This window comes from Coregonus clupeaformis, chromosome 24 (genome assembly GCF_020615455.1).
Source record: "Coregonus clupeaformis isolate EN_2021a chromosome 24, ASM2061545v1, whole genome shotgun sequence".
Taxonomy (NCBI): Eukaryota; Metazoa; Chordata; class Actinopteri; order Salmoniformes; family Salmonidae; genus Coregonus; species Coregonus clupeaformis.
Genome location: NC_059215.1, coordinates 58755612 through 58782740, shown reverse-complemented (window position 1 = coordinate 58782740; position 27129 = coordinate 58755612). Strand labels below are relative to the sequence as shown.

Sequence of the window (27129 nt, the reverse complement as noted above, 5' to 3'; positions counted from 1 at the left end):
GAGATGCAGAAAAAGTCTGGCACCCAATCAACTCTAAGACCATACTCTACTCACAACCATGTTCTCTCTTCCTTCTTGATTTCCCCTGCTATCTCTCACTCCCTCTCTATTCCCATGTCTCTCTGTCTCTGCCCCCCGTCTCTCTCTCTCTCTCTCCCTTACTTTGTTTTTCTCCCTCCCTTTCTCTCCCTCCCCCTCCATAGCATTGGCAGCACCTGACCACCCAAGTGTGGGATTGACACCACATGGAGTACCTGTCTCCTGAGTCTGAGGCTAAACTGCTGCCCCCTAACGGTCAGACCATGAACACCTTGCTGTATGAGAGCATCATCTGGCCATCTGAGCCCCACAGAATCCACCCCCTCCCCTCCAAATCAGAGCACTCCATCTCAAACACACACTCATGGCCTTAGTCACATACACACACACACACACACACACACACAAACAAACACACGCATACATACACACACCCTGCCCTGGCTGAGCCAGAAATGCACACACAGGCTACTCCAAAACAGATCAACCACACACACACATACATACACTGCACACACTAAACAGCCCAATGGACCAAAGAAAAGACGGGACAAGAGCTCAAATACACAATCAATTCAGGCTGACATTATTTCTGCTTTTCTCTATCTCCTTCTCATCCTTATTTTTCTCTCTTTCCCTCCTCTGCTCTGTGGCTCAGTGCTGTCTGGTCCTGTCTCGTTCTGTGATTGTGTTGTGATGTCGAACGCATTAGCGATATCTTGCCTCCCCATCTCTTCTCTCTATTGCCACTGTGTCTCTCCCTTTGTCCTCTCTCCTGTGTGTGCGTGTTTGTGTCTTTCCTTCCTGTGTAATGGATTTTGTGGCCCGTTCAGCGCTGCTGACCCAGTCTTTGTATTAACCCAACATTCCCTGTTGAGGGTGCTGAATTAATGTTACTGATCCCAAACTGATAAACATTTATCTGTCTACTGTAGATGTGACCATTTATGTGTGTGAGCGTGTGTCTGCGTGTGTGTGCATGCGACTTAGGAAGAGATGTACTGTTCTCTGTGTGTTTTGTCTGTGTTCGCCTTTGACTCTGAGCTCAACCTGTCACCCGACCGCCATTTTCTATCCTCCCTCATCTATCAAACTGTAAAGAAACTTCCCTCTGTAAAATAAAATAAAAAAAACACCACCACTTCCAGTGTAACTAACTAATATGTGTCCTGAGTATTGTATGAGTGTGAATCATTGTTAATATTGGGGAGGGGATCGTTATCAATATTTCCACCTTGTGTGAGAGAGAGAAGCCTACCGATTTGAGAAAGAAAGAGAGGGAGTGGGAGGGAGGGAGCGAGAGAGCAATGTGTCTTAATGCCAAGCCAAGAGAGAAGCAATAAAAGACAAGATGGAAACGCTTTATTCTTTAGTCTCTTTATTTAAATAAGCAATATTATGTATTGATACAATGGGTGGGTCTAATCCTGAATGCTGATTGGTTAAAACCGCATCCCAGCTGGTGTCTATTCCACAAGTTACCACCGGCTAAATCTATGACGTTAAAATGCCTATTTACTCTGTTCCATCTGACTGCACAATCCACGGTCTCATCAGCCCAGCCAGGCACTTTATAAACTTGATCTCCACAGTAAAAAGCATCTAGACATTTTCTCACATTTCTTTTAGACTAACATTTAGTTTTCAACAGATTTGTATAAACCTTGCTGTCTGTCTCTGCGACATTTGCAACATTGTTCAATATTCAAATTCTATCTCCAGCTGTCCCATATTAATGAACGTGTCGGGAGTCGGGACGAGACAGACAGGCAGGCAGCGTTTCTCAGCCAGTCGAAATCATGAATCAGCCGGCATCATTTTCATGGATATATACAAAGAAATTTAAATTGAAAAAATTTAAAACGACGCGAAGTGCAGCTAGTTTGCAGTCTTTCTAGTTCAGTTTGAAGTGATTGTGTTAGCTGTGTTGTTGGCTAGCTCCTCAGAACAACAGTGTCCTGACGAGTGAGCACATTTTCTATGCTAGGCGAAATCGCGCCTCCTTAGCTCATTGTTATGGATGTATCAAAATTAATGTCACTAGAAAACACCTTAAACAAATGCAAATGTGGCTATTTTGCTTTTATTCTTGCTGCACTTTTTGACGTGACTGTAAGTTAGCCGTAGTTGGCTAGCTAGCAAGCAAGGGATACGAACGTTGCCAGTGAGTATGGCAATGGAACATTTAGAACGAACGACTGGGTCACGTCCATAGATACAGAACAAAAAGACTAAACGACTGGCAACCGAACCGATAGAACGAACAACCAGCCGGCTTGGGTAGCAACCCTAGATTTGTGCTGGGACTTTATCTTGTGGAAGGATGAAATAGAATGAACAAATTAATGAAAATATCTCAATCATTATTTGAATATGTTGGTAACCCGTTGTATAAAAGTGATAATGCCCTCGAAGCATTCTCACTTGGAGGATATATTGGCACGGTTTGCTGGCCCTCGACTTTGTCTCGGGCCTAACAACACCCGTGCCAATATATCCTCCAAGCACCGGCTTCTCAGGCATTATCACTTAAACAAATATATGTATTTGCACATACTCTCAAAGCTCAATCACCTCTGACGGTTACTATCAGAGAGTCACACATTCATAGCCTGATCTCAGATCGTTTTGGTCTTGAACCAACTACATGTCATGTATAGTCAGGAGAGATGTTTAAAGGACATATAGATTTGATCTGGGACCAGGCTAACACATTTACATGAACATTTTAGTCATTTAGGAGACACTCATCTCCAGAGCAACTGCAGGAGCAATTTGGGTAAAGTGCCTTGCTCAAGGACACATCAACAGATTTTTCACCTAGTTGTCTCGGGGATTCGAACACTCTTAAATGCTAGGCTATCTTCTGACCCTAGGACCTGACATTCATTGAGTACAAGGTTTTGCATTATAGAAAGTCCCATCCCTAACATACAGGTATAGATTAGGAAAATGTGTAAATAATGATGAAATGTGTAGGATATTATTTTGGAGAGAATGAAGAGTGCTGCTATGCTTCAGAAGTGTATTCAATCATACAAGTGCTGAATATGAAACAGATACACACTATAGATCACCCAATAGATCTGGTCACTTTACTGCCGTTTATTTAGCCATGTACTCAGAAACAAGAATTGTTTACTTTAAGATATTGGAGTGTGTGGTCAATCAATTCTAGAAAATAAAAAATTGTATTCAATGTATTCAAAGTAGATTAACTTAGATCAGAAAATGAACAATTTAGTAAAATGATCAAAATAAACATTAACATGAATTATTCACATCCTCTTTAGAAAAATACAGAAAGATACAGAAAAATTAGCTCTATAACAGTGTTCAAACTAGGGGAGAACTATACTCCCTTTGGCATTGATTTGACCCTGAAATACATGATGATGTATAGATGTGGGTCAAGGCTATGTGATGCCAACCTGGACTCAGTGGTAGAACATTTAAATCTGTCTCCGGTCATTTAGTATGATATGTTACGAATTCCAATTTGTTGTGGCTAACGTTAGCTAGATGGCTAGGTGGATAACGTTAGCTAGGCTAGGGGTTAGGGGAAGGACTAGCTAAAATGCTAAGTTTTTGCAAAGTAGCTCAAATGAGGTAAGTAGCTGCAAAGTTGCTAATTAGCTAAAATGCTAAAGTTGTCCGTGATGTGATTTGAACACTCAACCTTTGGATAACAGAGTGAATATCTGCTATTCATACTCATTCAGTGGATATTGAACTACCATGTTTCTGTTTTAGGAAAAATGATTTACATAATTTGCAACATCATTATGATTACATCATCAGCAGTGAGGCTTAAGAAATAACCCATTGTATGTTTTCCCCTTGGCATTTTCCCCTTGGCTAAAGCTAAAGTTATTCCAAAGGAGGAAGGTGGAGTGGAAGGGGAACAAAGTGACCCCTGTTGGTTACATCTTGGTAGTGCAGGTCAAGTCCTAATAGAAGAGGAGACAGTGTCAGAAGGAACATAAGATAAGATTATGTGACCATATGAATTAATTAATTAATACATTTCCTGGTATCGCTTAAGAAATAATAATAATAAGAAAGTAGCTCATTAAAAAAATATATGTATAGTCTGCTCCACTCACCAGAGCATACTCGTAGATGATGGGTACGTCTGAGGCCCCATGCAAGCGGAGGCTGTGTAGCACCGCATCATGAATCGTAGGGAACAGACGGCTCTTAGGGATGGACTCAGAAAAGAAGCCTGCAATCGATAACTGCTCCACCACACAGACTGGAGGAAAGACAAACCAGGTTAGACAATACACACGTGAACCACAAACACAAACAAGCTAAGGCCAGTGTGACGAGCCTTAATTACCACACACACCAGTGGCGGTCGGTGCCGTTTAAGTGTGACGAGCCTTAATTACCACACACACCAGTGGCGGTCGGTGCCGTTTAAGATGAGGGAGGACGATTTTTTTTTTTATGAGCATGGCCTTAGAGTATTTCTACTACAGCATATTGGATGATTGTCATTCATATTCCATTCACCCAGCTCAACGTAACATCGATAGGTTTAGGCTACTACATGATCCTCAAATTGTCCCTATATCCATCAAGAGCTTGCTACAACCTAGCATTTGAATGAAAGTTTACAATGTAGGTGCACAGGTTGAGATACATTTTTGTAATCAAGGTGAAAGACATTGACATATTCAACACCGACTTGCACACTCTTGTCTGCATCTAGCTGATTTAGAGTGTATTCATTAATCCAACAGTTGCAAATGATAGTTTCTATTTGACCAATTCAGTTATGTTTATCCCTGTTTCATTCCGTTTACTTCCGTTTAAGTTTTTTTTTTTTTCAGAATCGGCGGAATGAATACACCCCTGATCAAAAGCAAACACATTTAACTTTCATATCAGCCACATACAAACAGCATGATCCCTTTGATTGTTGTATAATTCCTTCTCGCATCTACGCGCTTTCCTCCACTCACCTTTTCCCTTCGCTTGTGGACTTCAGTAACAACACATCAGCTCTATGTGACCATGCGAAAAAACCTTTCCAAGTCAAATCTTAATATAATAACCGCTAACCGCAACACACAGCCTACATCGTTGTCACCATATTAACATCATAGTCAACATAGCTGCTAGATCTAATGCGTTATTAAACCCACTACAATCATGCAGTACAGTGTACAGTCAGAGGCAAGCAGTTGAGCAGTTACACCGGTGGGTCCTGGTGGCAATAAATTAATAAAACCAAAAGCTTACCTTGACTCGGAAGAGTTTCAGTGTTGGATAGCCATAGCCAGCTAGCTAACATAGCATCCCTCTCTGTTTGAGTTTGAGCCAGGTGTTTGAGTAGGCTAAACTAGCTAGCTGCATTCTCTAGCTAAGTAAGTGAAAGTTAAAGTAAAAAAAAAAGTCTAAACATCTCTCTCTCTGTTGCATCTCCTTCATTTTTAAAGAAAAATGAATTAGTTAAAAACTGTACAACTATTGTCTTTCTCGCTCCTTGAGTCAACTACTCACCACATGTTATGCACTGCTAGCTAGCTGTAGTTATGCTTTCAGTACTAGATTCATTCTCTGGACAACATGTCAGCTCACACTGCAAGAGCTTTGATAGGTTGGAGGACGTACTCCGGAAGTTGTCATAATTACTGTGTAAGTCTATGGAAGTGGGTGAGAACCACAAGCCTCCTAGGTTTTGTATTGAAGTCAATGTACCCAGAGGAGGATGGAAACTAGATGTCCTCCGGCTAAACAATGGTGTTACCCTAGAGAGTGCTGTTGAGGCTACTGTAGACCATTGCAAAAAAGTGTGTTTTAATCAATTATTTAGTGACGTGAATATATTAAGTATAGTTGTATATGAAAAGGCTAACTTTTTTAATGTTTCACTATTTATATTTTTCAGAAATTCACTGAAGAGGATGGTCCTCCCCTTTCTCCTCTGAGGAGCCTCCACTGACATATACTCACCTTGGCATCCAGTTATATAGATGTCAATGTCAATCTCTCTACAGTTGAGGAATATCTGCAGAGAAAGTGAGAGACAGAGAAGGTCAAATAAGAAGGCCATGTTTCTCTCAGGGACTGTTTTTGTTACACCAGTTTGGATTTATCTTGTTTTTCTCTTCAATCCCTCTTTATCTCCACCTCCTCTTTCTATCAGTGCCTTTTCCTGACATACAAAAATATATAATTTAGGCCTGCCTACTCACAGAACACAATACCTTTGTTTGTTTGGAGAACAAGGCCACACAGGAGTGCGACTGCAAACAATGTTACATAAGAAGACTGGATGCAAAGAAACTATTAATAACACATTTCTGAAAACATCTGGTAACCTAACCTCTCTTTGTCTCTCTCCCTCTCACTTTCCCTGTCTCTCCATCCCCTCTGTGCTCAAACTCCCCTCTCCGTCTTTCATACTTCTATCCTCCTTCATCCCCATCGTTCAAAAACACACACACACACACTACCCCCACATACACATACATTTTTCAGCGTCTTCACAGTGGCCATGTCAACAAAGCTGGCTGTGGATAGGTCCAGGATGATGGTGTGTGTGTCATTGACAGAGCTCTTCCCCATCTCTCCTCCTCCGGTATTGGACATCTGGGTTATGTGATCATCGCTATGAAAACCAGTCTCAGAGCCCCGGTCGAACCCGGTACCTTGCTGCTCAAATGCCCAGTTCACCTTAGATTGACAGAGAGACAGAGCTTCAATCTTTACACTGCTATGATAAAATACACATATTTCAAAAAGCAATATGGGCTAGCCTAGGTGCACCTGGAGGTTTTACTGACTGTAGGCTATAACTAGAGTGCAGAGTGTTTCCTGTAGTACTAGTGGGGTTCCTTAGCTGAAAAATCTGGAACAATGCATTTTGTGCTAAAAGCACCAAATTTAGCACAGAGGTAAATTTATGTAACCTAAAAAGATTTCGATATGGAGCCTCCCTAGATTTGGCCCCTGGTGTGGCAGACATTTTTTTAAATAGCCGCATATGGTAACACTATTTTACAATTCAGAAGGACTATTTTGAGATAAACACACAGAATTTGGCGCAAAGGTAGATTTAAGTAGCCTGAAAAAATATTTAGATATGGAGACACCACAGATTTGGTCCCTGGGGGCTGTGGCGACTGTCGGGAATATAATGTTAGAGTTCTGAAGGCATTTTTTTGATAAACACACCAAATTTGGCACAGAGGAAGATGCATGTACCCTGAAAAGATTTAGATATAGACCAATCATAGATTTGGCCTGTGGACCATGTCAGCCATTTTACTAAAAGGCTGCAGACTGTACCACTACTTTACAAACCTTTAATCTACAAAAATGTATTGCCTATACTTCTTTGATTTATATATTTCTGGCCTATACTTCTTGCCCTGGATCACCTGAAAACCAAAAGTTGTTACAGTAACACAGTATATAACAGTAGGCCAAATTGTAGAAACAAGTATATTTTCTGGGATGAGTGTAGCGGAGGTGAGTTAAAACACACTCTAGTGATGAGGTAGCTCTGCCTGCGACATAAAACCACCCTTGGCCAAAGACAGAATATTATTTTAGTCTAATGCTTAAGACGTTTGGTCCCGGAGCGGGAGACTAGGGTTCACATCGTACCACATGAGCATGTAACAAATGGCTACTAAAGCTATTTTGGAAATTATTCTAGCCACTGAGGTGGAATAGTTCACAATTGCTGTGGACAATTATCTCAGGCTGTGTTTCAGTCAGAACTGTGCCTGTCAAACATAATATTCTAATTTCAACCAGTTTCATTAACAAAAGTATGACACTAGTTTTTCTAATTTTAGCTGAATATAATGTTCCGCAATTGGAAGAAATTAAAGGCTTTAGTATGACATGGATTTTGGTGTTCTGTTGATTTGAGACAGCATCAGGTGAAGGTGTATATTTCCTGCACCCTCAGGGTCCTCTAAAATCATCATTAAAACAACAATTACTGGGTCAGTAGAGCCATACACAGAACAGAAAGAGATGAGTACAGCATCACAAGCCCTGACACTAACAAGCTAATTTACTAGTGGCTACTAAGCAAAATAAACTCATGGCCTTGGACCTGATCTGAATCCCTGTATTCAAGTGTATGCTGTACATCAACCAATGCCATATATCAACCAACGGCAGGCATGTTACAAAAACGTTAGGAGATGTACATAATGGTCTCTTCACTATAACATACAGTAAAACATCTAGCCTAATTGGGGTCTAATGCATTTTGTAAGACGGCTGCCACAAAGACACAGGGAGCCACATTACCCTCGAGCATACTCAGTCCATGTTTATGCGTGCGGACAAGCACCTAGAGACTTGTCTACCCCCTACACACACCCCCGTGCACACACATACCAGAATGAATCCAACAATATGACACTGGTCAGGAATGGGAGGGTCCAAGATGTGCCACCAGCCCAAGCCACCCGGGCCGCCAGCCCAAGCCACCCGGGCCGCCAGCCCAAGCCACCCGGGCCATCTAGCCCATCCACCCGCCACAAGGGTGACCAGTAGATCAGCAAGACTGCACAGCCAGCCTGTCAATCATTTAACTCTCTCCCCAACACTATTTTCTTCACACCTTTTAAAAAATTATTTCCCAAGGGAAAGGTTTAGAAACAAATGTCAAAAACGAAACAAAAAAACACATGTATACAAAGAAACAGCACAGCCTCCATAGAATCCATCTCATAAAAATAATAATGTGGAGCTCTCTTTACTTGCACACAATTTAGCTGGGTTGCCCCACCTGCATGCCCCAAGGAATCTACCTATGTGCCACATTTTGTAAGTTTATCTATTGTATTGCCAACAGTGGCCATTGTGTGAAATGCCACGACCCCCAGGGGCCAACTATGTGGCAGCTCAATATCTAAGTCTTTTCAGGGTCCATAAATCTATCTCTGTCACAAATGTGGAGCCTTTATCTTAAAATAGTCCTTCTGAATTGTAAAATAATGGTACTGCTGGTGGCAGATGGCTGCCACGGCCCCCAGGGGCTAAATATGTGGTGGCTCAATCTCTACATTTTTCCAGAGTACATTAGTCTACCTCTGTGCTAAATGTGGTGCGTTTATCTCAAAAAATGCCATCAGAATTGGAACATTGTTTTACAGACAGTGGCCATTTTGTAAGATGGTCACCATATCCCCCAGGTGCCAAATGTGTGGTGGCTCCGGATGTAAACATGTTCATGCTACATAAATCTACCTATGTGCCAGATTTGGTGTGTTTATCTCAAAACAATCAGTCTTAAATGTAAAATAATGTTACCGTATGCTGACATTTTGAAAAATGTCTGCCACACCCCCAGGGGCCAAATCCGGGGTGGGTCCATATCTGAATCTTTTCAGGGTACATACATCTACATATGTGCCAAATCCGCTGCTTTAATCACAAAATCCACGATTGTTTTGCTTAGATGCCTCACTATATTGTAGTACTTCACACTACACACCTGTCCGTTGGTGGGTTTGTCAACTAGGGAAATGGCCATCTGGTTCCCTTTCAGGTCTGGGGAACCATTCTCTACATCCCCCTTGTCCTCTGGATGGACTGTACTGTTGGGTAGGTATCCATTCACACCCTTCTGGGAAGGGAAGATAAATAAAGTCACTAACAGTGTCATTTTTGTGTGTGTTTGTTAGACCTGTGTTTGACATTTGTGTGTCGCACCTGTTTCTTTGCCTCCTTTTTGGCTTTATTTTGTTCTTTTTTGTCTTTCCTCTTTTGTTCACCGTCTCTTTTCTTCTTTTTCATCAGCAGCTTCCCAATGTCAATTCCACTCTGTGTAAGAAAATGAAATAGAGCGCTTGAGATAAAGAGAGTGATTGAGAGAGAGAAAGCAATTCAGAGAAAGAGGGCTATTGAGAGAATGACACACAAACACTAGTGATGCGTGGGTCAGCTGTTTGTTCACCCGCACCCACCTATAATTGCTAATAACCCATTTTCAACCATGGGTGTGTCAGAAATATTTGTGCTATGTTCACATTGGGAATTATGAGCACAATAGGTGGCAATGGTACAAAAGGACTGGGTTTTGATGAATAAATAAATTATAAGCGTGACGAGGGCTTGGCCACTGGCCAAGCAACGTGTTTCATGGCCTAATGCTGTGTTCACGTGCTATCGGAGTTATCAGAAGCTCCTAGTTCCAGTGGGAAATTTCACTTGCATGACCCCAAATCCAAGTCAGAATTACAAGTTGGAAACTCAGATTTTTTTTTTATATTTGAGTTGCCGAGTTGTGACGTTTCATCACTGACCTTTTACCCTTTCAACCAAAAGATGACAACAAATCAGTTTTCTTAGAATTACTTATCAATATAAATAAGCTAGTCTAACCATATTGTCAATGTTAAGCAAGCTAGCTCACTTAATTATTAGTAATTTTAGCAAGCTTATCAAGCTATCTAAAATCTTATTGGATGAAGAATTGTTCCGAGTTCAAAATCACTTGAAAACATTAATGTCAGACTTACGACTTCCCACGAGCACGTGAAGCCAGCCTAATACCGCATGCCATTGTCTGAAGTTAATTGACAGTCTTTGCGTTGTCATCAACTCTGAATATTCCTAGTAGAACCCTTCAACTGTATATATGTGCATATTTTTTCTTCAGATGAGTACTGATTTTGTATCTTATTATTACTGGAATGTTCAAAGTTCTCAACTGACATGAATGTATTGTGCATTTAAGTCATTTAGCAGACATTCTTATCCAGAGTGACTTACAAGAGCAATTAGGGTTACGTGCCTTGCTCATGAGCACATCGTCAGATTCTTCACCTAATTGGCTCGGGGTTTCGAACGCTCTTAACTGCTAGGCTACTTGCTTATAGTCTGTATGTAATATCAAGACTCTGGATGATTCATATCGAATATAGTTTCCAATTGGCAAAAGTTTCCAATTGGCTAATTGTACTGATCATATGACTACTGATGTGTGTGGGTGTCTACCGGTCATAAAAAATATGGAGTGGCTGTGGATCCAACTTTTTCGGGATCTTCAGCCCACCGACTAAAAGATCCAGTGCTTCCAAAAAGTGACAAGACATATTTTCCAGATGTCAAAGATATGTATTTTCCGGACTTTGAAAACATATTTTCTGGACGCTGAAATCAGGTGCATTTTAAGTACCGAATGAAAGGTGATAATACATATTTTCCAGATGTACAAAATATATATATTTTCCGGACGAAAGAGGACCCAAATGAGGATTGCTTGCTACAGAATAGTTATTATTGCTCCCGTCTGTCACATGAACTTATGTTTGCTTTTTTAAAAGCTTTAAAACTGGCAGTGATGATGTTCAAAATAGTCTAGCCCACAGAATAAACCAAAAGACCACTTCAACTACAATAACATTCTCAATAACGGTTACAGTTTTTGTTGTTGTTGCTATGACTGTGATATGTTGTCTATCTACCTGTAAGTCGCTCTGGATAAAAGTGTATGTTTTTTTACGTTTACATTTTGGTCATTCAGCAAACACTTGCAAAGCATGCTGGGTATTATTCAAATCAGCTCCGCCCCTAAACAAGAACACATTTGGTCGGTGTGGACCCGATCTAAATCTGAACGAATCATAGACATCTAGGCTATGTTTCACAGGTCAATACAGTATAATGTCATTCAGAAGAGTGCAGTACAGTAGAGTTTAATTCAGCAGAGTACATTACAGTTTAGTTCAGTAGAGTACATTACAGTAAAGTAGGGTACTTTACAGTACACTATACTTTTCTTTACTATACTGTACTGTACTATACTCAACTTTTCTTTACTGTACTGTAATGTACTATACTCTGCGGTGCTCTACTGTACTGTACTGTGCTGTCCAAACCTGTGAAACATAAATGGCTATGATTGGTTCAGATTTGGTCCAGACGTTGAAATCAAGGCCAGTCCGGACTACACAAAAAAAAGACCAAAGAAAAGACTTCCGGACCAAATCTGGACAAAAACACGACATCCAATAGACGCCGCTCTCAGTAAATGAGTACTGGGTTACAACCATCAAAATCACTAACAGGGCTTTGAATGCAAGGACTATTGAGCCCAATTAGTCTGTCATTAGCTCAGCAGCGTGTTAAGCATCAAGCTGAGTTTTAGCTAACATTTTTGTAAACAAGTCTAAGGCTAATGCTAAGTGACAGACCAATTGTCACAGTTGTTTTAAATGGGTTGTTCACATTTCTATTGTTTGTAAACATTGAAACAAAAGCCTACTATTCCTTATTTTTGGGGGTTATAATGGGGATGATAAGTAGTTCTAAGCTCATGAGGTGTGTATATAGTATGAGTGATATTCTCCAATAATCAATGGGTTTACATTATATCCAAAATCTTTTCGACCAATCACGGATTGTAGCTTTAATACAAAACACAATATACTGTATAAGGTAGGGTCTAAAATAACTGCATTATTTGTTGAGAAAATATAATTGGCACTAAGGTTAAAAGAGTATATGAACATTGTTTCCAGAGAAAAGTGATATATTCTAGGGTATCTGGAAGTGTGACCAGTCAGATTCAATGAAACCATCATGTTCTATGACTGAGTGGAATTTATTTGAATTGCACTTAATTAAATTCTACTTCCTGTCACTCAAATGCAAATTCTACATCCTGTGGGGTGTGGCTAATTCAATTCTAATTTCAACTCATCAGTTGAATGGGAGTCAATTCCAAAAATCTGAATTGAGCATAAACTACCTTAGAGATTATTCATAATCTATAGTAGTAATTGTACACTTTACAATGTTTAGAAATATGAGGCTTAATATTGCCTAATTTGTTTTCCTTTCTTTTGCAGCACTGTTGAGAAACAGAATAGCATCCACTGTGCCAGGTTTCAGTCGGAGCGCCTACAGTTAGTCTCTAAAGCTAAGGCTGACACGTTAATGGCAGATAAAAATAATGAAAGAAAAAGCTTGATGTAGCCTATAGATTTATGGATTTTTTTAATGCATTGTTTTCTACTTATTCAATCCACCTGCCACCCACCCTTCATCCACACAATATTTCATTAAACCCACTAGCACTGCGAATATAATCATGGGTTATGAGTCAACCCGCACATCACTAACACACACACGCGCGCACACACACACACACACACACACACACACACACACACGCGCACACATACTACCTTCTCCTGCAATGCGTCCACGTATAGCTCAGCGTTGGTATAGTACATTGTGGTGGATGAACGGAAGATAGTGATACCTGGTATCTCTTTTGCCTGTGGGACAAACCAACACACAAACAGGGTGCTTCAATATATGGTCATCTAGCAACACCAGAGTTGTGGGGTCGATTCCAACTGTGTTCACATAACAAAAATGTGTGGTTGTCACTTTGGATAAAAGGGTCTGCTACGTAAATGGCATATATTACAGTACTGTATTGGCCAATGCAATTTTAGTAAAGCAGTGTGAACTCTGTATTGCATTGTGAAAGGCAAATACTTTATATGAACATGTGTTGTAATGTGAAACATATTTCTAGATGAAACACTGATTAGGTTTGGTGAAACAGGGTCTGTATAATTTTGTGTTGTAGTTGGTAATTGGAACAACTACCTTTTTGAGGATCTGTTTTGAGTTTTGTACTAAAAGTTGTGAAAATGTACCACATACTTGTGAAAATTGCACCAAAGCAATACAAAAAAACATGTAAACTCCTCCGTCTCACCTCCTCATATGTGTCTCTATCCAGGTAGAGCTCAGTCCCAGGAACATGCCCCAGGATAGAGTATCGCGGCCTGGGAGAGAGAGTGCGCACGAGAGAGAACAGATGTTATGCACTTTAAGAAGAAAGAGGAACACAATACTTTAGAACAGTGGTATTCAAAGTCTGAGTCGAGACCAGTGGGGTCAGTCAAAAAAGTATAATAATACGAGTACAGATTTTTGTATGGGACAATATACAAACGTTTTTGAGAAAGATAATTAGAAGATGAAAAAAAATAGAGGTTATGTATTTACTGGTTTCTTTTCATTTCGGTAAGAGATTAAAATGTAATGAAGGTTATTTGTTGATGTAAATATTTTCATGTACCGATTTTAAGGTTGTATCATCATATTTGGTGTGGGGTCCCTGTGAAATTCTTACTTAATCTCTCTTAAAACAAAACAAACACATGTGCTCATGCACACACACACATACACACACACACACACACACACACACACAAACACACTCAGACTCACAGTTGAGCTCTGAAGATGACAGTGAGCATAGCGAAGGCGATGGATGCAGCCAGGCCGATGTCCAGGTTCAGTAAGATAGTACACACCAGCGTTACCAGCCACACCAGCTAGGGGACAGCAGAGACACAGGTAATCAATATGGGGAATACCCAGGTTTCCCAAACCCAATTTGAGTCATATACGTTAATCTCAAGTTAGGATGCAGGTCTTAGGACATAAATATGAAGTGTATAGATGTGTAGCTCTCACCAGGTCAACCTTATTGCTCTTCCAGAGGTCAGGAATGTCTTTAAACTGCACAAAAAGGCCTCTCAGGTTCACAAGCACTATACAGGCTAGGACAGCCTAGGGGACACACAAACACTCATCAGATCAGTGGTGTGGTGTTGTGTGTGTTTGGATGGAGGGTAGGTGATAGAGAGATATATACCTTGGGTAGCTCCTCAAACAGTGACCCCAGTTGCAGAATGAAGATCAGCACAAGTACTGAAGAAACCACCCCCACAAGCTGACAAAATGTATAAACACACACATCAGTTAGTGTGTACGTGTGTGTAAATATTAGCAGGTGGAGATACATGTATGTGCATGCGTGAGTGTATGTCTGTGTGTGTTACCTGTGTCTTGCCCCCAGTGCTATCCTGGAGGAGGGTACGGGGTGGAGAAGCAGCGACAACGTGGCATTGAAAGAATCCTCCCACTATGTTACTGAGACCAATAGCCACCATCTCCTAGAGAGAGAGAAAGACGACCGAGAGAGTGAGAGAGAAAAAGAGAAAGAGAGTTTGAAAGAGAGGGGGGAGATTAGAGGAATGCAGAGGCCAGAGGATACACTAATGACTATTCTTTGGCCACCACAAGTAAATAAGACCTAGTGCTTATTCAGTGGTATATTCAGTATTTTGTTCACTGCTCCTGGTGTACTTCTCCTTCATACTTGACTGAGCAGAACGTGTCGGACATTAAACATTCAGGACCAGAGAGCTGTAAGCTGGTACAGTCACTGTGTGTTCCCTGCCTGTCTCACTCCTTCAGAGCAAAACAACCCCAAGAACATGCCTCTGATGGGGTGTGTGTGTGTGTGTGTGTGTGTGTGTGTGTGTGCGTGCGTGCGTGCATGTCCCACCTGGTTGCTGTCCACTTTGTAGCTGTGTTTTTGGGCGAAGATTTTGCCCAAGGAGATGTTAACGGCATATCCCACTATGCCTATTGCGAACGAATCACCAACTACCGAACTCCACAGACTGATGTTAGGTGAACTGGGAGGCTGTAGTCTAAGGATAGAGAGGAAAGGGGGGGAGAAGAGAGGAGTGGGGAGAAAGGGAGTGGAAGAGAAGGAGAGGGAGACAGGAGAGAGACAGAGGGGAAGGAGGGATAGAGAAGAATTATGTGGGTCAAGGACAGCGATATCTAGTGAATTTCCAAACGGTCCTGTCTTCAACACTGTAAAAATGTATCTCATTGATTACTGCGTCTGTCCAGACCCTTCCTCCTTCTTCAACACATCCCCTTGATTACTGCCGCTGATAACAAGTGTTGAAACATGTACACAAACAAATAATCACTTTGGGGTTTAATTGTGTATCAATGCACAGGCTATGTTATGATGGCTCAAAGTAACCTAAATGATAAACAAAGTGATAAAGGACATGTAGGCTACCTGAGGTAAAGCATTGTTATGAAGAAAATGATTTGAAACTTGAAAGAATTAAATGATCAATTTAAACTGGTGACAAGATGATCAAGCTTATGAATACTGTCTCCTCCATTCAAATAAGCTGCAAACAACAGTTGATATTGAGCAGTAGCAGTACCCACGTCTTACTGTAGCTTTTTTCTTTGGCAGTTCTTCAATCTGAAGACCATGCAGAATCAGCTAAAACACATGTCCAGAACTGGCTTACCAAATCTTGATGACACAGGTTGACATTTACTGGCTGTTGATAATTGTTTCACTGTCATCACACTTCTCTCTGCTCACTGTATCTGTGTGTTTCCTTATCTGACTTTGACATTTTTATCTATAGGATGACTCTTTCCCAATGAGCTACTGTACACTCTGACCATATCACCTTCCGCTATCATCCCTCTTCCTCCCCTGTGGACCCAACTGATCTTAGAACTCCCACTCATAAACACTCACCCTCTGGGGATCTTTCCGATGACGGCCACTTTGTATTGGCTGTTCAGTTTGCAGTAGTAAGAGATGAGTGTCGCTCCTATAATCTGTAACACACACATAGACACACATAAGTTACCATGCTCGCAAAAACACAACATCGCCTGACCCGTTGTATGCATGTGTATTTGTGAGTAAATCATTATTTCAGACCCTGTGTGGCTTTGCTGTGTTTGGAATCCATGCACAAATACAGGCCAACTATTTATAATATAATATGCCATTTAGCAGACGCTTTTATCCAAAGCGTCTTACAGTCACGTGTGCATACATTTTTGTGTATGGGTGGTCCCAGGGATCGAACCCACTACCCTGGCGTTACAAGAGCCATGCTCTACGAGCTGAGCTACAGAGGACCACATTAAAATAACTAATCACTTTACCATATATAATTGGATCAATGTGAATAACTGGGCACACACACATGCACACAGAGAAACACATACACTCATCTTGATGAAATTACAAAATGATGTGCAAATATGGAACATTAAACCTGAACATGAAACTGAAAATAAGATGAACCACTTTCTGGCCTTACTCTCCAATCAGCCATGGTGACAGGTTACCCTCTAATGGTATTCAGTAGAACATGTTCAAGAGACCAAAACAGAGAGAGAGAGGAATGACGAGCAAAAGACTTGAGGATGATTGTATGACAAATAAACAGAAACACACAGAGAGGTGTTAGGTGTAGAGCAGAGTTTCCCAAACTCGGTCCCGGGCCCGCTCCTGGTTGCACGTTTTGGTTTTTGCCCTAGCACTACACAACTGATTTATATAACCGAGTTTGGTTAACCCTGGTGTAGAGGACTTACCGTTAAGAGTTCTATTGGAATAGGAACAGGCATCTTCTTCTCATAGTAAATGTTGAGTTCTTTGACCACTATGAGGACCGCCAAGGCCACTAGAGTTACCACCACGGCCGCAATGTTAGTCTGTGGCAAATGTCTACAGATATCTATTAGGAGCTAGAGAGAGAGAGAGAGTTACTGCATACATTCAGTAGTTGGAAAACATTTACAACTTTTGAATGTGTGAATCATCTGTTTGTGTGTGTGGATGTGTTGTGTGCACTCACATAGATCTGAGACAGTGGTCCGGTGAAGCGTCCAGTGATGATCCCAAAGAGGCTTGGGAGTTGGGAAAGTACCACCTGTATACCTGCTCCTGTCATGTAACCACGTACCAGGGGATCCGACAGGAATGTCACCATGAAACCAAACCTCACCATGCCCAGCAGAAACAGAAAGATCCCACTCAGTAGAGTGGTGCTGGCTGCTATCTGTACTCTGTAGGCATCGCGGGCTGCTACATTTAGAAATGCAGTCCCATTGGTTCCATTTAGAAACGTGAAGTCACTGTTTGGGGCAAGCCTCTCTGTCGTGGTGCCTATCATGATGCTGGTCACAGCAAATGTGCCTGAGGGAACACACACACATTACACACACACACCATCATATTAGTGAAATCGTTAGCATATTCCTTTGACCTAATGATATTAAAACATTAAAACTCTCTCTTTCTCCTTCCCCCTTTTCCACACTCTGTCTTGCCTACGGAGATGTGTTTGGAGGTGCCAAAGATGCAGTAGACGAGTACAGGGTAGAAGGAAGTGTAGAGGCCATACACTGGGGGCACAGAGGCCAGGAGAGCATAGGCCAAACCTGGGGAAACGTTACAGAAATGTCAGTCTTCGTAGTCTTCACAAAATAGATAGACAGTTATCATATAGTATTCTCAGGTAGGTCATGCAGCTATCAGGAGTTGAACAGCCCAAAGAGATGCAACACTAACTTGAGATCAACTTGTGTAAATCAGGCTTTCACATACCTCAATCATTGGTATCAATGAAAGATTTTTATGTGGTTACATGCAGTGGCTTAAAGTAACTAAATAGAAATACTTGTGTGTGATGTAAAGTACTTAATAAAATACTTTTAAGTACTACTTAAGGAGTTTATTTGGGTAAGCCTATCTGTAGTTTAATATTTATTTATTTTTAAATGACTTCCTTTGATCTGGTGAACTCACTAAACACAACTGCTTCATTTGTAAATTATGTCTGATTGTTGGAGTTTTTTTTAATGGTGCTGTCTGGTTGGCTCAATATAAGGTATTTGATTCATAGCATTTAACTATACTTTTACTCAAGTATAACAATTGAGTACTTTTCCCACCACTGTACTTATGGTAAGTACATTTTTAAATAAATAGTTTTAGACTTTTACTCAAGTAGTATTTTACTGGTTAACTTTCACTTTTACTTGAGTCATTTTCTATACATTTTAGTCAGGTATGACTATTTAGTACTTTTCCCACCATGTGTTGTCGATTTCAAGTTAGGATTGGGCCATGTGTGTGTGTTCAAACAGTAGAGGTACTACAGACCCATAGGCAGGTGCATGATGCCAACGCTTAAGCCAGCTATGAGGTCTCCCAGTGCATCTTGTCTCACTGAGTAACGAGGCAGCCATGACAGGATAGGTATAAAGCTCAGCACAGTTTGTTTCAGCTTGGGCACTGAACAGCTGAGACCAGGGGGAAGGGTTGGAGTGGTGGAGACGTGGAGAGGTGGAGAGGTGGAGAAAAGAAGAATACATTTTTGTTATACATTTATGACAGTGGATATGTGTTTGCTGTGTGTTGCAGTTGGTGGATAGGGCATGCAGGCAACTCGGCTCCTGGAGTACCACAGTGGGTGCAGGGTTTTGTTCCATTCCAGCTCTACCAAATCTAATTAAACTAACCGGGAGTCTTACAGCTAGGCTGGAACATAAGCCAGCACACACTGTGGCCATTCAGGACCAGGTTTCGTCTACTTTAGTTGCACATAGAGCCTGGTAATACTGTGCCATAAAGTGGGCATTGATAGGGCTGTAGGTAAAATTGAGGCGGGAGAGGGAGTAAGCTTACACAGGATTTTGAAAAAAGGGCGAAAATCTGCAATTAAAATGTTCTATCACATTGACCATATATTTTGGGGAAGCACAATTGATTCTGAGTTTGAGCATATCAAACTATTTATAAGATGTGTACGTTCACATTTTCTGAAATCACTTGCGGTTTGAAGTCCACAATGTAAGGGGGAGGTTCTAAGGCAGGGTTCCCCAACTGGCGGCCCGCTGGCCAAATGGTATTATTTGGCACCCAAAATTGTCTTATGTCATTGGACACAAAAGACTGTAAAAACACCAGGAAATCAGCTCCAAGTTATCTTAATTTTTGAAATCTGTTCCCAAGTATTCCCACGGATAATAGAGAGACGTGATCATATAAAAATGCAAGAAAGGTTTGAAATTATTATGTTTTAGTCTAATAGTACACTGCTCAAAAAAATAAAGGGAACACTAAAATAACACATCCTAGATCTGAATGAATGAAATAATGTTATTAAATACTTTTTTCTTTACATAGTTGAATGTGCTGACAACAAAATCACACAAAAATGATCAATGGAAATCAAATTTATCAACCCATGGAGGTCTGGATTTGGAGTCACACTCAAAATTTAAGTGGAAAACCACACTACAGACTGATCCAACTTTGATGTAATGTCCTTAAAACAAGTCAAAATGAGGCTCAGTAGTGTGTGTGGCCTCCACGTGCCTGTATGACCTCCCTACAACGTCTGGGCATGCTCCTGATGAGGTGGCGGATGGTCTCCTGAGGGATCTCCTCCCAGACCTGGACTAAAGCATCCGCCAACTCCTGGACAGTCTGTTGGATGGAGCTAGACCTGATGTCCCAGATGTGCTCAATTGGATTCAGGTCTGGGGAATGGGCGGGCCAGTCCATAGCATCAATGCCTTCCTCTTGCAGGAACTGCTGACACACTCCAGCTACATGAGGTCTAGCATTGTCTTGCATTAGGAGGAACCCAGGGCCAACCGCACCAGCATATGGTCTCACAAGGGGTCTGAGGATCTCATCTCGGTACCTAATGGCAGTCAGGCTACCTCTGGTGAGCACATGGAGGGCTGTGCGGCCCCCCAAAGAAATGCCACCCCACACCATGACTGACCCACAGCAAAACCGGTCATGCTGGAGGAAGTTGCAGGCAGCAGAATGTTCTCCACGGCGTCTCCAGACTCTGTCACGTCTGTCACATGTGCTCAGTGTAAACCTGCTTTCATCTGTGAAGAGCACAGGGCACCAGTGGCGAATTTGCCAATCTTGGTGTTCTCTGGCAAATGCCAAACGTCCTACACGGTGTTAGGCTGTAAGCCCAACACCCACCTGTGGACATCGGGCCCTCATACCACCCTCATGGAGTCTGTTTCTGACCGTTTGAGCAGACACATGCACATTTGTGGCCTGCTGGAGGTCATTTTGCAGGGCTCTGGCAGTGCTCCTCCTGCTCCTCCTTGCACAAAGGCAGAGGTAGCGGTCCTGCTGCTGGGTTGTTGCCCTCCTACGGCCTCCTCCACGTCTCCTGATGTACTGGCCTGTCTCCTGGTAGCGCCTCCATGCTCTGGACACTACGCTGACAGACACAGCAAACCTTCTTGCCACAGCTTGCATTGATGTGCCATCCTGGATGAGCTGCACTACCTGAGCCACTTGTGTGGGTTGTAGACTCCGTCTCATGCTACCACTAGAGTGAAAGCACCGCCAGCATTCAAAAGTGACCAAAACATCAGCCAGGAAGCATAGGAACTGAGAAGTGGTCTGTGGTCACCACCTGCAGAACCACTCCTTTATTGGGGGTGTCTTGCTAATTGGCTATAATTTCCACCTGTTGTCTATTCCATTTGCACAACAGCATGTGAAATGTATTGTCAATCAGTGTTGCTTCCTAAGTGGACAGTTTGATTTCACAGAAGTGTGATTGACTTGGAGTTACATTGTGTTGTTTAAGTGTTCCCTTTATTTTTTTGAGCAGTGTATATCTGTTTGTCATTCTTGCAGTCAAATTGATTTGTAATTATGTTACAGACTCCTGACCATACTCTCAAATAAAAATCGGCTTGAATCTAGCTGATGATCCCTGTTCTAAGGGATGCACTACATGGTGATGAACTTAGATATCAGCCAATTAAAACCAGTGACTGTTTTTGCAGCTCCTGCCACAGACTCCCGGTCAAGTCCCGTTTAGAGGCATTGTGAAACCAGACGTCTTGACAGAGGAAGAGCCGGCTCGTGGGCGAGACTATTACTTTTTTAATACAGTAAATAGCCAAAGTTAATGCTATCTTACAAACTAATGTAACAGTATTTATTAGTGTGCTTGCTGAAGGCAAGAACCCTCTAGATTTCTTACATACTCATGTTATTAGGTGTGCTTGCTGAAAGCAAAGCACAACTCTAGATTACTCCCATAGTTTTATTATTCTAAATAAAGGTTGATTTGCTACCACACCCACAACGGAAGCAAAATAATGTTGGATCGCATTAGCGGAAACCAAGACTGTTCTCGGGGCAGGCCTGGTTGTAGCTAGATATGTTCAAGTCACGTCTGGGACAATTTTAGCATTTTAGCTAACCCTAACCGGGGTAGCTTTTCCTAACCTTAACCTAATTCTCCTAACCTGCCACATGAATTCTCCTAACCAACCACGTTAATTATTCTAATCTGCTGCATAAGTTACCCTAACAAAAAGTCACTTCTGCTAGTCAAAACTGGCAGACCTGGCCTGAGAACAGTCTTGGTTTCCACTAATGCGATACAGCCACAATCATGGCCTCGGATTTGCAGGTGGACACGTTAGAACAGACTCAGAAATGCTAAAAAGCTAATGTTTAGTGTAATTTTGGGTGAAACCAGCAACTGACAGTAAAAACACGACTTCTCAAGACAGAGGTTGAAACATTCATAACCGATGGGCACTACATCAACGTACAAATTGTTTTGCAATCTCGGGAGAAAATAGAATGTCTACGTTGCACAGTAATATTGCCATCGCTAACATATCTTATAGTTTATTTTATGTATGAGGAGACTCTTCGTGATTCCTTAGTAAAAAGGAGTTATGAAATCTGAAGACATATTACATTAACCGAGACACATTAAACCGATCATACAGTATTCACTCTTTCAAACATTAAATGTGCAATATGCAGAAATCGCTCCGCCATTTCCTGGTTACTAAAATTCTAATAGTTCGCCTAAGTTCAGTTTATGTGGCAAAATAAACAATGTACAGTGTCTTGCAAAAGTATTCACCCTCCTTGGCATTTTTCCTATTTTGTTGCATTACAACCTGGAATTAAAATAGATTTTTTGGGGGTTTGTATCTTTTGATTTACACAACATACATACCACTTTGAAGAAGCAAAATAATTTTTGGGGTGAAACAAACAAGAAATAAGACAAAAAAACAGAAAACTTGAGCGTGCATAACTATTCACAAAGTCAATACTTGATAGAGCCACCTTTTGCAGCAATTACAGCTGCAAGTCTCTTGGGGTATGTCTCTATAAGCTTGGTACATTTGGCCACTGGGATTTTTGCCCATTCTTTAAGGCAAAACTGCTCCATCTCCTTCAAGTTGGATGGGTTCCGCTGGTGTTCGATTCCCACGGGGGGCCAGTATAAAAAATAAAAAATAAAAATACATTCATATATATGTATTCACTAACTGTAAGTCGCTCTGGATAAGAGCGTCTGCTAAATGACTAAAATGTAAATGTAAAAATGACTGACGGGGCCGCATTGGAGATGGTGAAAAGCTTAAAGTTCCTGGGCGCACACATCACTGACAATCTGAAATGGTCCACGCACACAGACAGAGTGGTGAAGAAGGCGCAACAGGGCCTCTTCAACCTCAGGAAACTGAATAAATTAGGCTTGGCCCCTAAGACCCTCACAAACTTTTACAGATGCATCATTGAGAGCATCCTGTCAGGCTGTATCACAGCCTGGTACGGCAACTGCACCATCCGCAACCGCATGGCTCACCAGAGGGTGGTGCGGTCAGCCCAACGCATCACCGGGAGCACAATGCCTGCGTTTCAGGACATCTACAGCACCTGTTGTCACAGGAAGGCCAAGAAGATCATCAAGGGCCTCAGCCCCCAATGCCACGACCTGTTCACCCCACTATAATTCAGAAAGTGAGGTCAGTACAGGTGCATCAAAGCTGGGACCGAGAGACTTGTATCTCAAGGCCATCAGACTGTTAAATCACTAATCGGCCTCCACCCAGTACCCTGCCCTGAACTTAGTCACTGTCATCACCCGGTTACTCATCCCTGCACCTTAGAGTCTGCTGCCCGATGTACATAGACATGGAACACTGGCCACTTTAATAATGGAACACTGGTCACTTTAATAATGTTTACATACTGTTTTACCCATTTCATATGAGTAGTTACATAGGAGGACTACAGGAAAAGGAGGGCAGAGCACGCCACCATTCACATCAATGGAGCTGTAGTGGAGCAGGTCGAGAGCTTCAAGTTCCTTGGTGTCCACATCACCAACAAACTATAATGGTCCAAACACACTAAGGATGAAAAGATTTTGCATGCGGACTCCAACATTGCTTGTCCTAATATTTATATATGGGGTCGGCAGGTAGCTTAGTGGGTAAGAGCGTTGTGCCAGTAACCGAAAGGTCGCTGGTTCTAATCCCCGAGCCGACTAGGTGAAAAATCTGTCGATGTGCCCTTAAGCAAGGCACAACCCTAATTGCTCCTGTAAGTCGCTCTGGATAAGAGCGTCTGCTAAATGACGTAAATGTAAATGATGTATTTCTTAATTCCATTATTTTACTTTTTAGATTTGTTTGCATTGTTGTGTATTGTTAGATGTTACTGCACGGTTGGCGCTAGGAACACAAGCAATTCGCTCGACCCGCAATAATATTTGCTAAATATGTGTATACGACCAATACAATTTCATTTTATTTGATTTTGATTCAATCCATATCGCTGAAGTTCAGTGCTATAGCATAATTGAAATGTAAAGGTAATTTCCTATTGAGCCGACATATGCAGCATTTACCATGAATGCAGTCTCCGCAAACACAGGAACATTGACTTTAAATTTAAATTGCACTATAATGCTGAACTTCTACGATACAGATTGAATCAAGCCCCAAATCAGATCAAACTTAATTTAAAGTTTGATTTGATTTAGTCCTATTCTTTAACTTTGATAAATTAATTATTAACTTGTAGATTAAATGTGAAATCAACCAAAGCTTGAAATCCTAGGCCTATTTTCTATTTTTTTGTTGAATCCTGGGTTGAATTGAATTGATAGCTGTTGAAGACTTAGGCCTAAATAGCATCATTGATGATATTTGATTGATAAAGTTTATTTACCTTTCATTTGCTCTGTTAAATCTACCCTTTGACATGACTTCGATTGCAATAGTGAATCTATTTACTTTTTAAGTGGAGACCTCTTAACACTCATTCTCACGATAACACATTGTTAATAGTCAGTTACATATATCAAAGCTAAGCATGGCTGGGCTTGGCTTGGTTAAAACAATGGATGGGAGACCAAAGGGATAGCTGTAGATAGATCAAATATCTAGTAGAAGGTGATGTCAAGCCTTATTTTCTTTCTGATAACGTTGTAGATCTGACGTTTCAAACGTACAAATTCAACACATTTTATACAAGGTTTGTCTATGTTAAAAATTGGTTCCCATGCTGATATAATCCTATGGTTGAAATTTCACCCCCATAAAACAACAGTCTACATTGATGCGTTTTTGCAAATCCAATGTATTTTACACAATTCCACATCACAATACGTTGACAAATTACATTGAAACAACATTGATTCAACCAGTTTGTGCCCAATGGGCTGTTACTATCTTACCTGAGGGAATCTTTCACTCGCTCCTTCAGGGGAGGTCTGGTGGAGTGAGTCCGTCTTCTGGCCAACTCGTCCAGAACAAGCTCGTTCATAACATCCCTCTCCACGTAAAACTCCCCAGCCTTCTGCTCTTCAACTCCCATGGCTGTCTTCAACACTGAATGTCTGTGTGTTTATTGCTTATCGTGTCTCTCTCTTTTCTTTCTGTCTATGTCGCTTTGTCTGTCCTTCTAGTGTGAAACAGTGTGTGGAGGAAAAACCTCTTGGTCCAAAACAACAGAGGTCTCACAATTATCAACACACTGTCAAACACCCTGATAAGATTTACAAAAAACAAGAAGCTACTCTATGTTCCAAGCTAGTCTGAGTGTACTCCTGGCTGTGTCTATGTTTGTGTCTCAGTTTGGACCTTCCTGATATCTGGGTGAGGGACACAATCCCTGATATTCTGGTTCTCACAGAGAATTGGCTGAATGATTCGGTCTCGGATAAGGATATTGAGATTTGTGGTTAAAATATCTTCAGGTGTGATATATTGCAAAAAGGGAAAGGAGTGGCTATTTATGTAAAAACAACACACATGGCATCATGTTGTCTAAATATTACTGTTCCCAAGAAAATTTGCTGGTTATAGATAAGCCAAATAAGCCCAAATACACCTTTATTTGTTGCTGGGATTTACCACTGTGATTAGTGAAAACAGAGGATGGATCAACAACATTATAGTTAGTTACAGTATAGGATCTTAATTTGAGCCAGCAAAATAATCCTGCAGCAACAGGAAATTTGAATTATTATGTGGATTGTAATAAATTGACATTTTGGGAAAGAGCACAGTTAGAAAGATATGGCATTTAGAAGCAAACCGGATGGACATCATGAAAATGATCAGAGAGGTTGAGAGTAGAAGAAGTTCAGGAGCAAAAAATAAATAAATAAAAGATATATATATATATATATATATATATATATATATATATCTTTATTTATTTATTTTTTTGCTCCTGAATATATATATATATATATATATATATATATATATATATATATATATATATATATATATATATATATATATATATATATATATATATATAATAGAATTATTGTAAAATTAACTCTGTCCATAAGGTGTAGATAGTAAGTATAGACCGGAAGTAGAGGCCTGGGCATTGTTGTTCACTAATTTACTCCAAGTAGGGAAAGGATGGTGGGGTTGAAAAGTAATAAAGGGGAATATATATATAAAAAAATATATATATATAAAAAAAAACATGGGGGATTGGAAGTGATGCAGACAATTACATTGATAGAAGATACAATCTATCTGCAATATTAAGCTGATCCATTCCCCCCAAAATAAAAATAAAAAATAAACAAATAAAATAAATAAATAAATAAAAAATTATAAAAAAATAAAATAAAATAAAAATTGACATTTTTGTAGGCGTTTCAAAGTGGTAAATACAAGCTTCAGAATACTTTTTAAGCCTCAAATACACTACACGTCTTACATTTTCTGCATTGCAGGAAAGGTGTCCTGCATCAGAGTGATCAAATTAATATTTGTTAATGTAATAACTTTTCTAAATGTAATAACTTTTCAATTTTTTTTGTAATAAAACCGGTTAATATAGTAACTTGTCGGTTAACGTAATAAAATGTTGAAAGGTTTATATAATAACTTTTTTTCCGCTAAATGTAATAAGTTATTACATCAACCAGTAGTTATTACCTTAACCAGTGAGTAAAAACTGTTTTGATGAATAATGTTATAACTTCAACAGATCATATAATAAAATACCAAAATCAATGTTTTTATGTACTATTTCCCTCAATTTGATGCACATAACACCACCAACAAACAAATTACTGCACATCATATCGTAATATTCAT

The 27129-nt window shown here is 40.7% G+C and overlaps 1 protein-coding gene across 1 annotated transcript; it reads right to left on the bottom strand.

The window, feature by feature from the left end:
• Positions 1-3124: 3124 nt before the first annotated feature.
• LOC121538631 (solute carrier family 26 member 6) lies at positions 3125-25735 on the bottom strand. Its single transcript, XM_041846813.2, has 19 exons — positions 25236-25735; positions 18848-18987; positions 18013-18123; positions 17538-17878; positions 17275-17427; positions 16421-16503; positions 15404-15551; positions 14895-15008; positions 14708-14785; positions 14527-14622; positions 14278-14384; positions 13760-13829; positions 13215-13307; positions 9733-9843; positions 9515-9646; positions 6523-6726; positions 6004-6058; positions 4146-4294; positions 3125-3989 (listed from the first exon to the last, which is right to left on the bottom strand). The coding sequence occupies exons 1-19, from the start codon at positions 25373-25375 to the stop codon at positions 3963-3965; spliced, it is 2352 nt and encodes a 783-aa protein (XP_041702747.1). The 5' UTR covers positions 25376-25735; the 3' UTR covers positions 3125-3962.
• Between the last annotated feature and the right edge of the window lie 1394 nt (positions 25736-27129).

Excerpts from the sequence above, each read along its gene's own strand:
- LOC121538631 (XM_041846813.2), bottom strand. The coding sequence starts at position 25,375 with ATGGGAGTTGAAGAGCAGAAGGCTGGGGAGTTTTACGTGGAGAGGGAT. Across the intron at positions 14,623-14,707 it reads TGTTTGAGGAGCTACCCAAG|GCTGTCCTAGCCTGTATAGT; the intron begins GTATATATCTCT and ends TGTGTCCCCTAG. Across the intron at positions 4,295-6,003 it reads CTATATAACTGGATGCCAAG|TCTGTGTGGTGGAGCAGTTA; the intron begins GTGAGTATATGT and ends TCTTTCCTCCAG.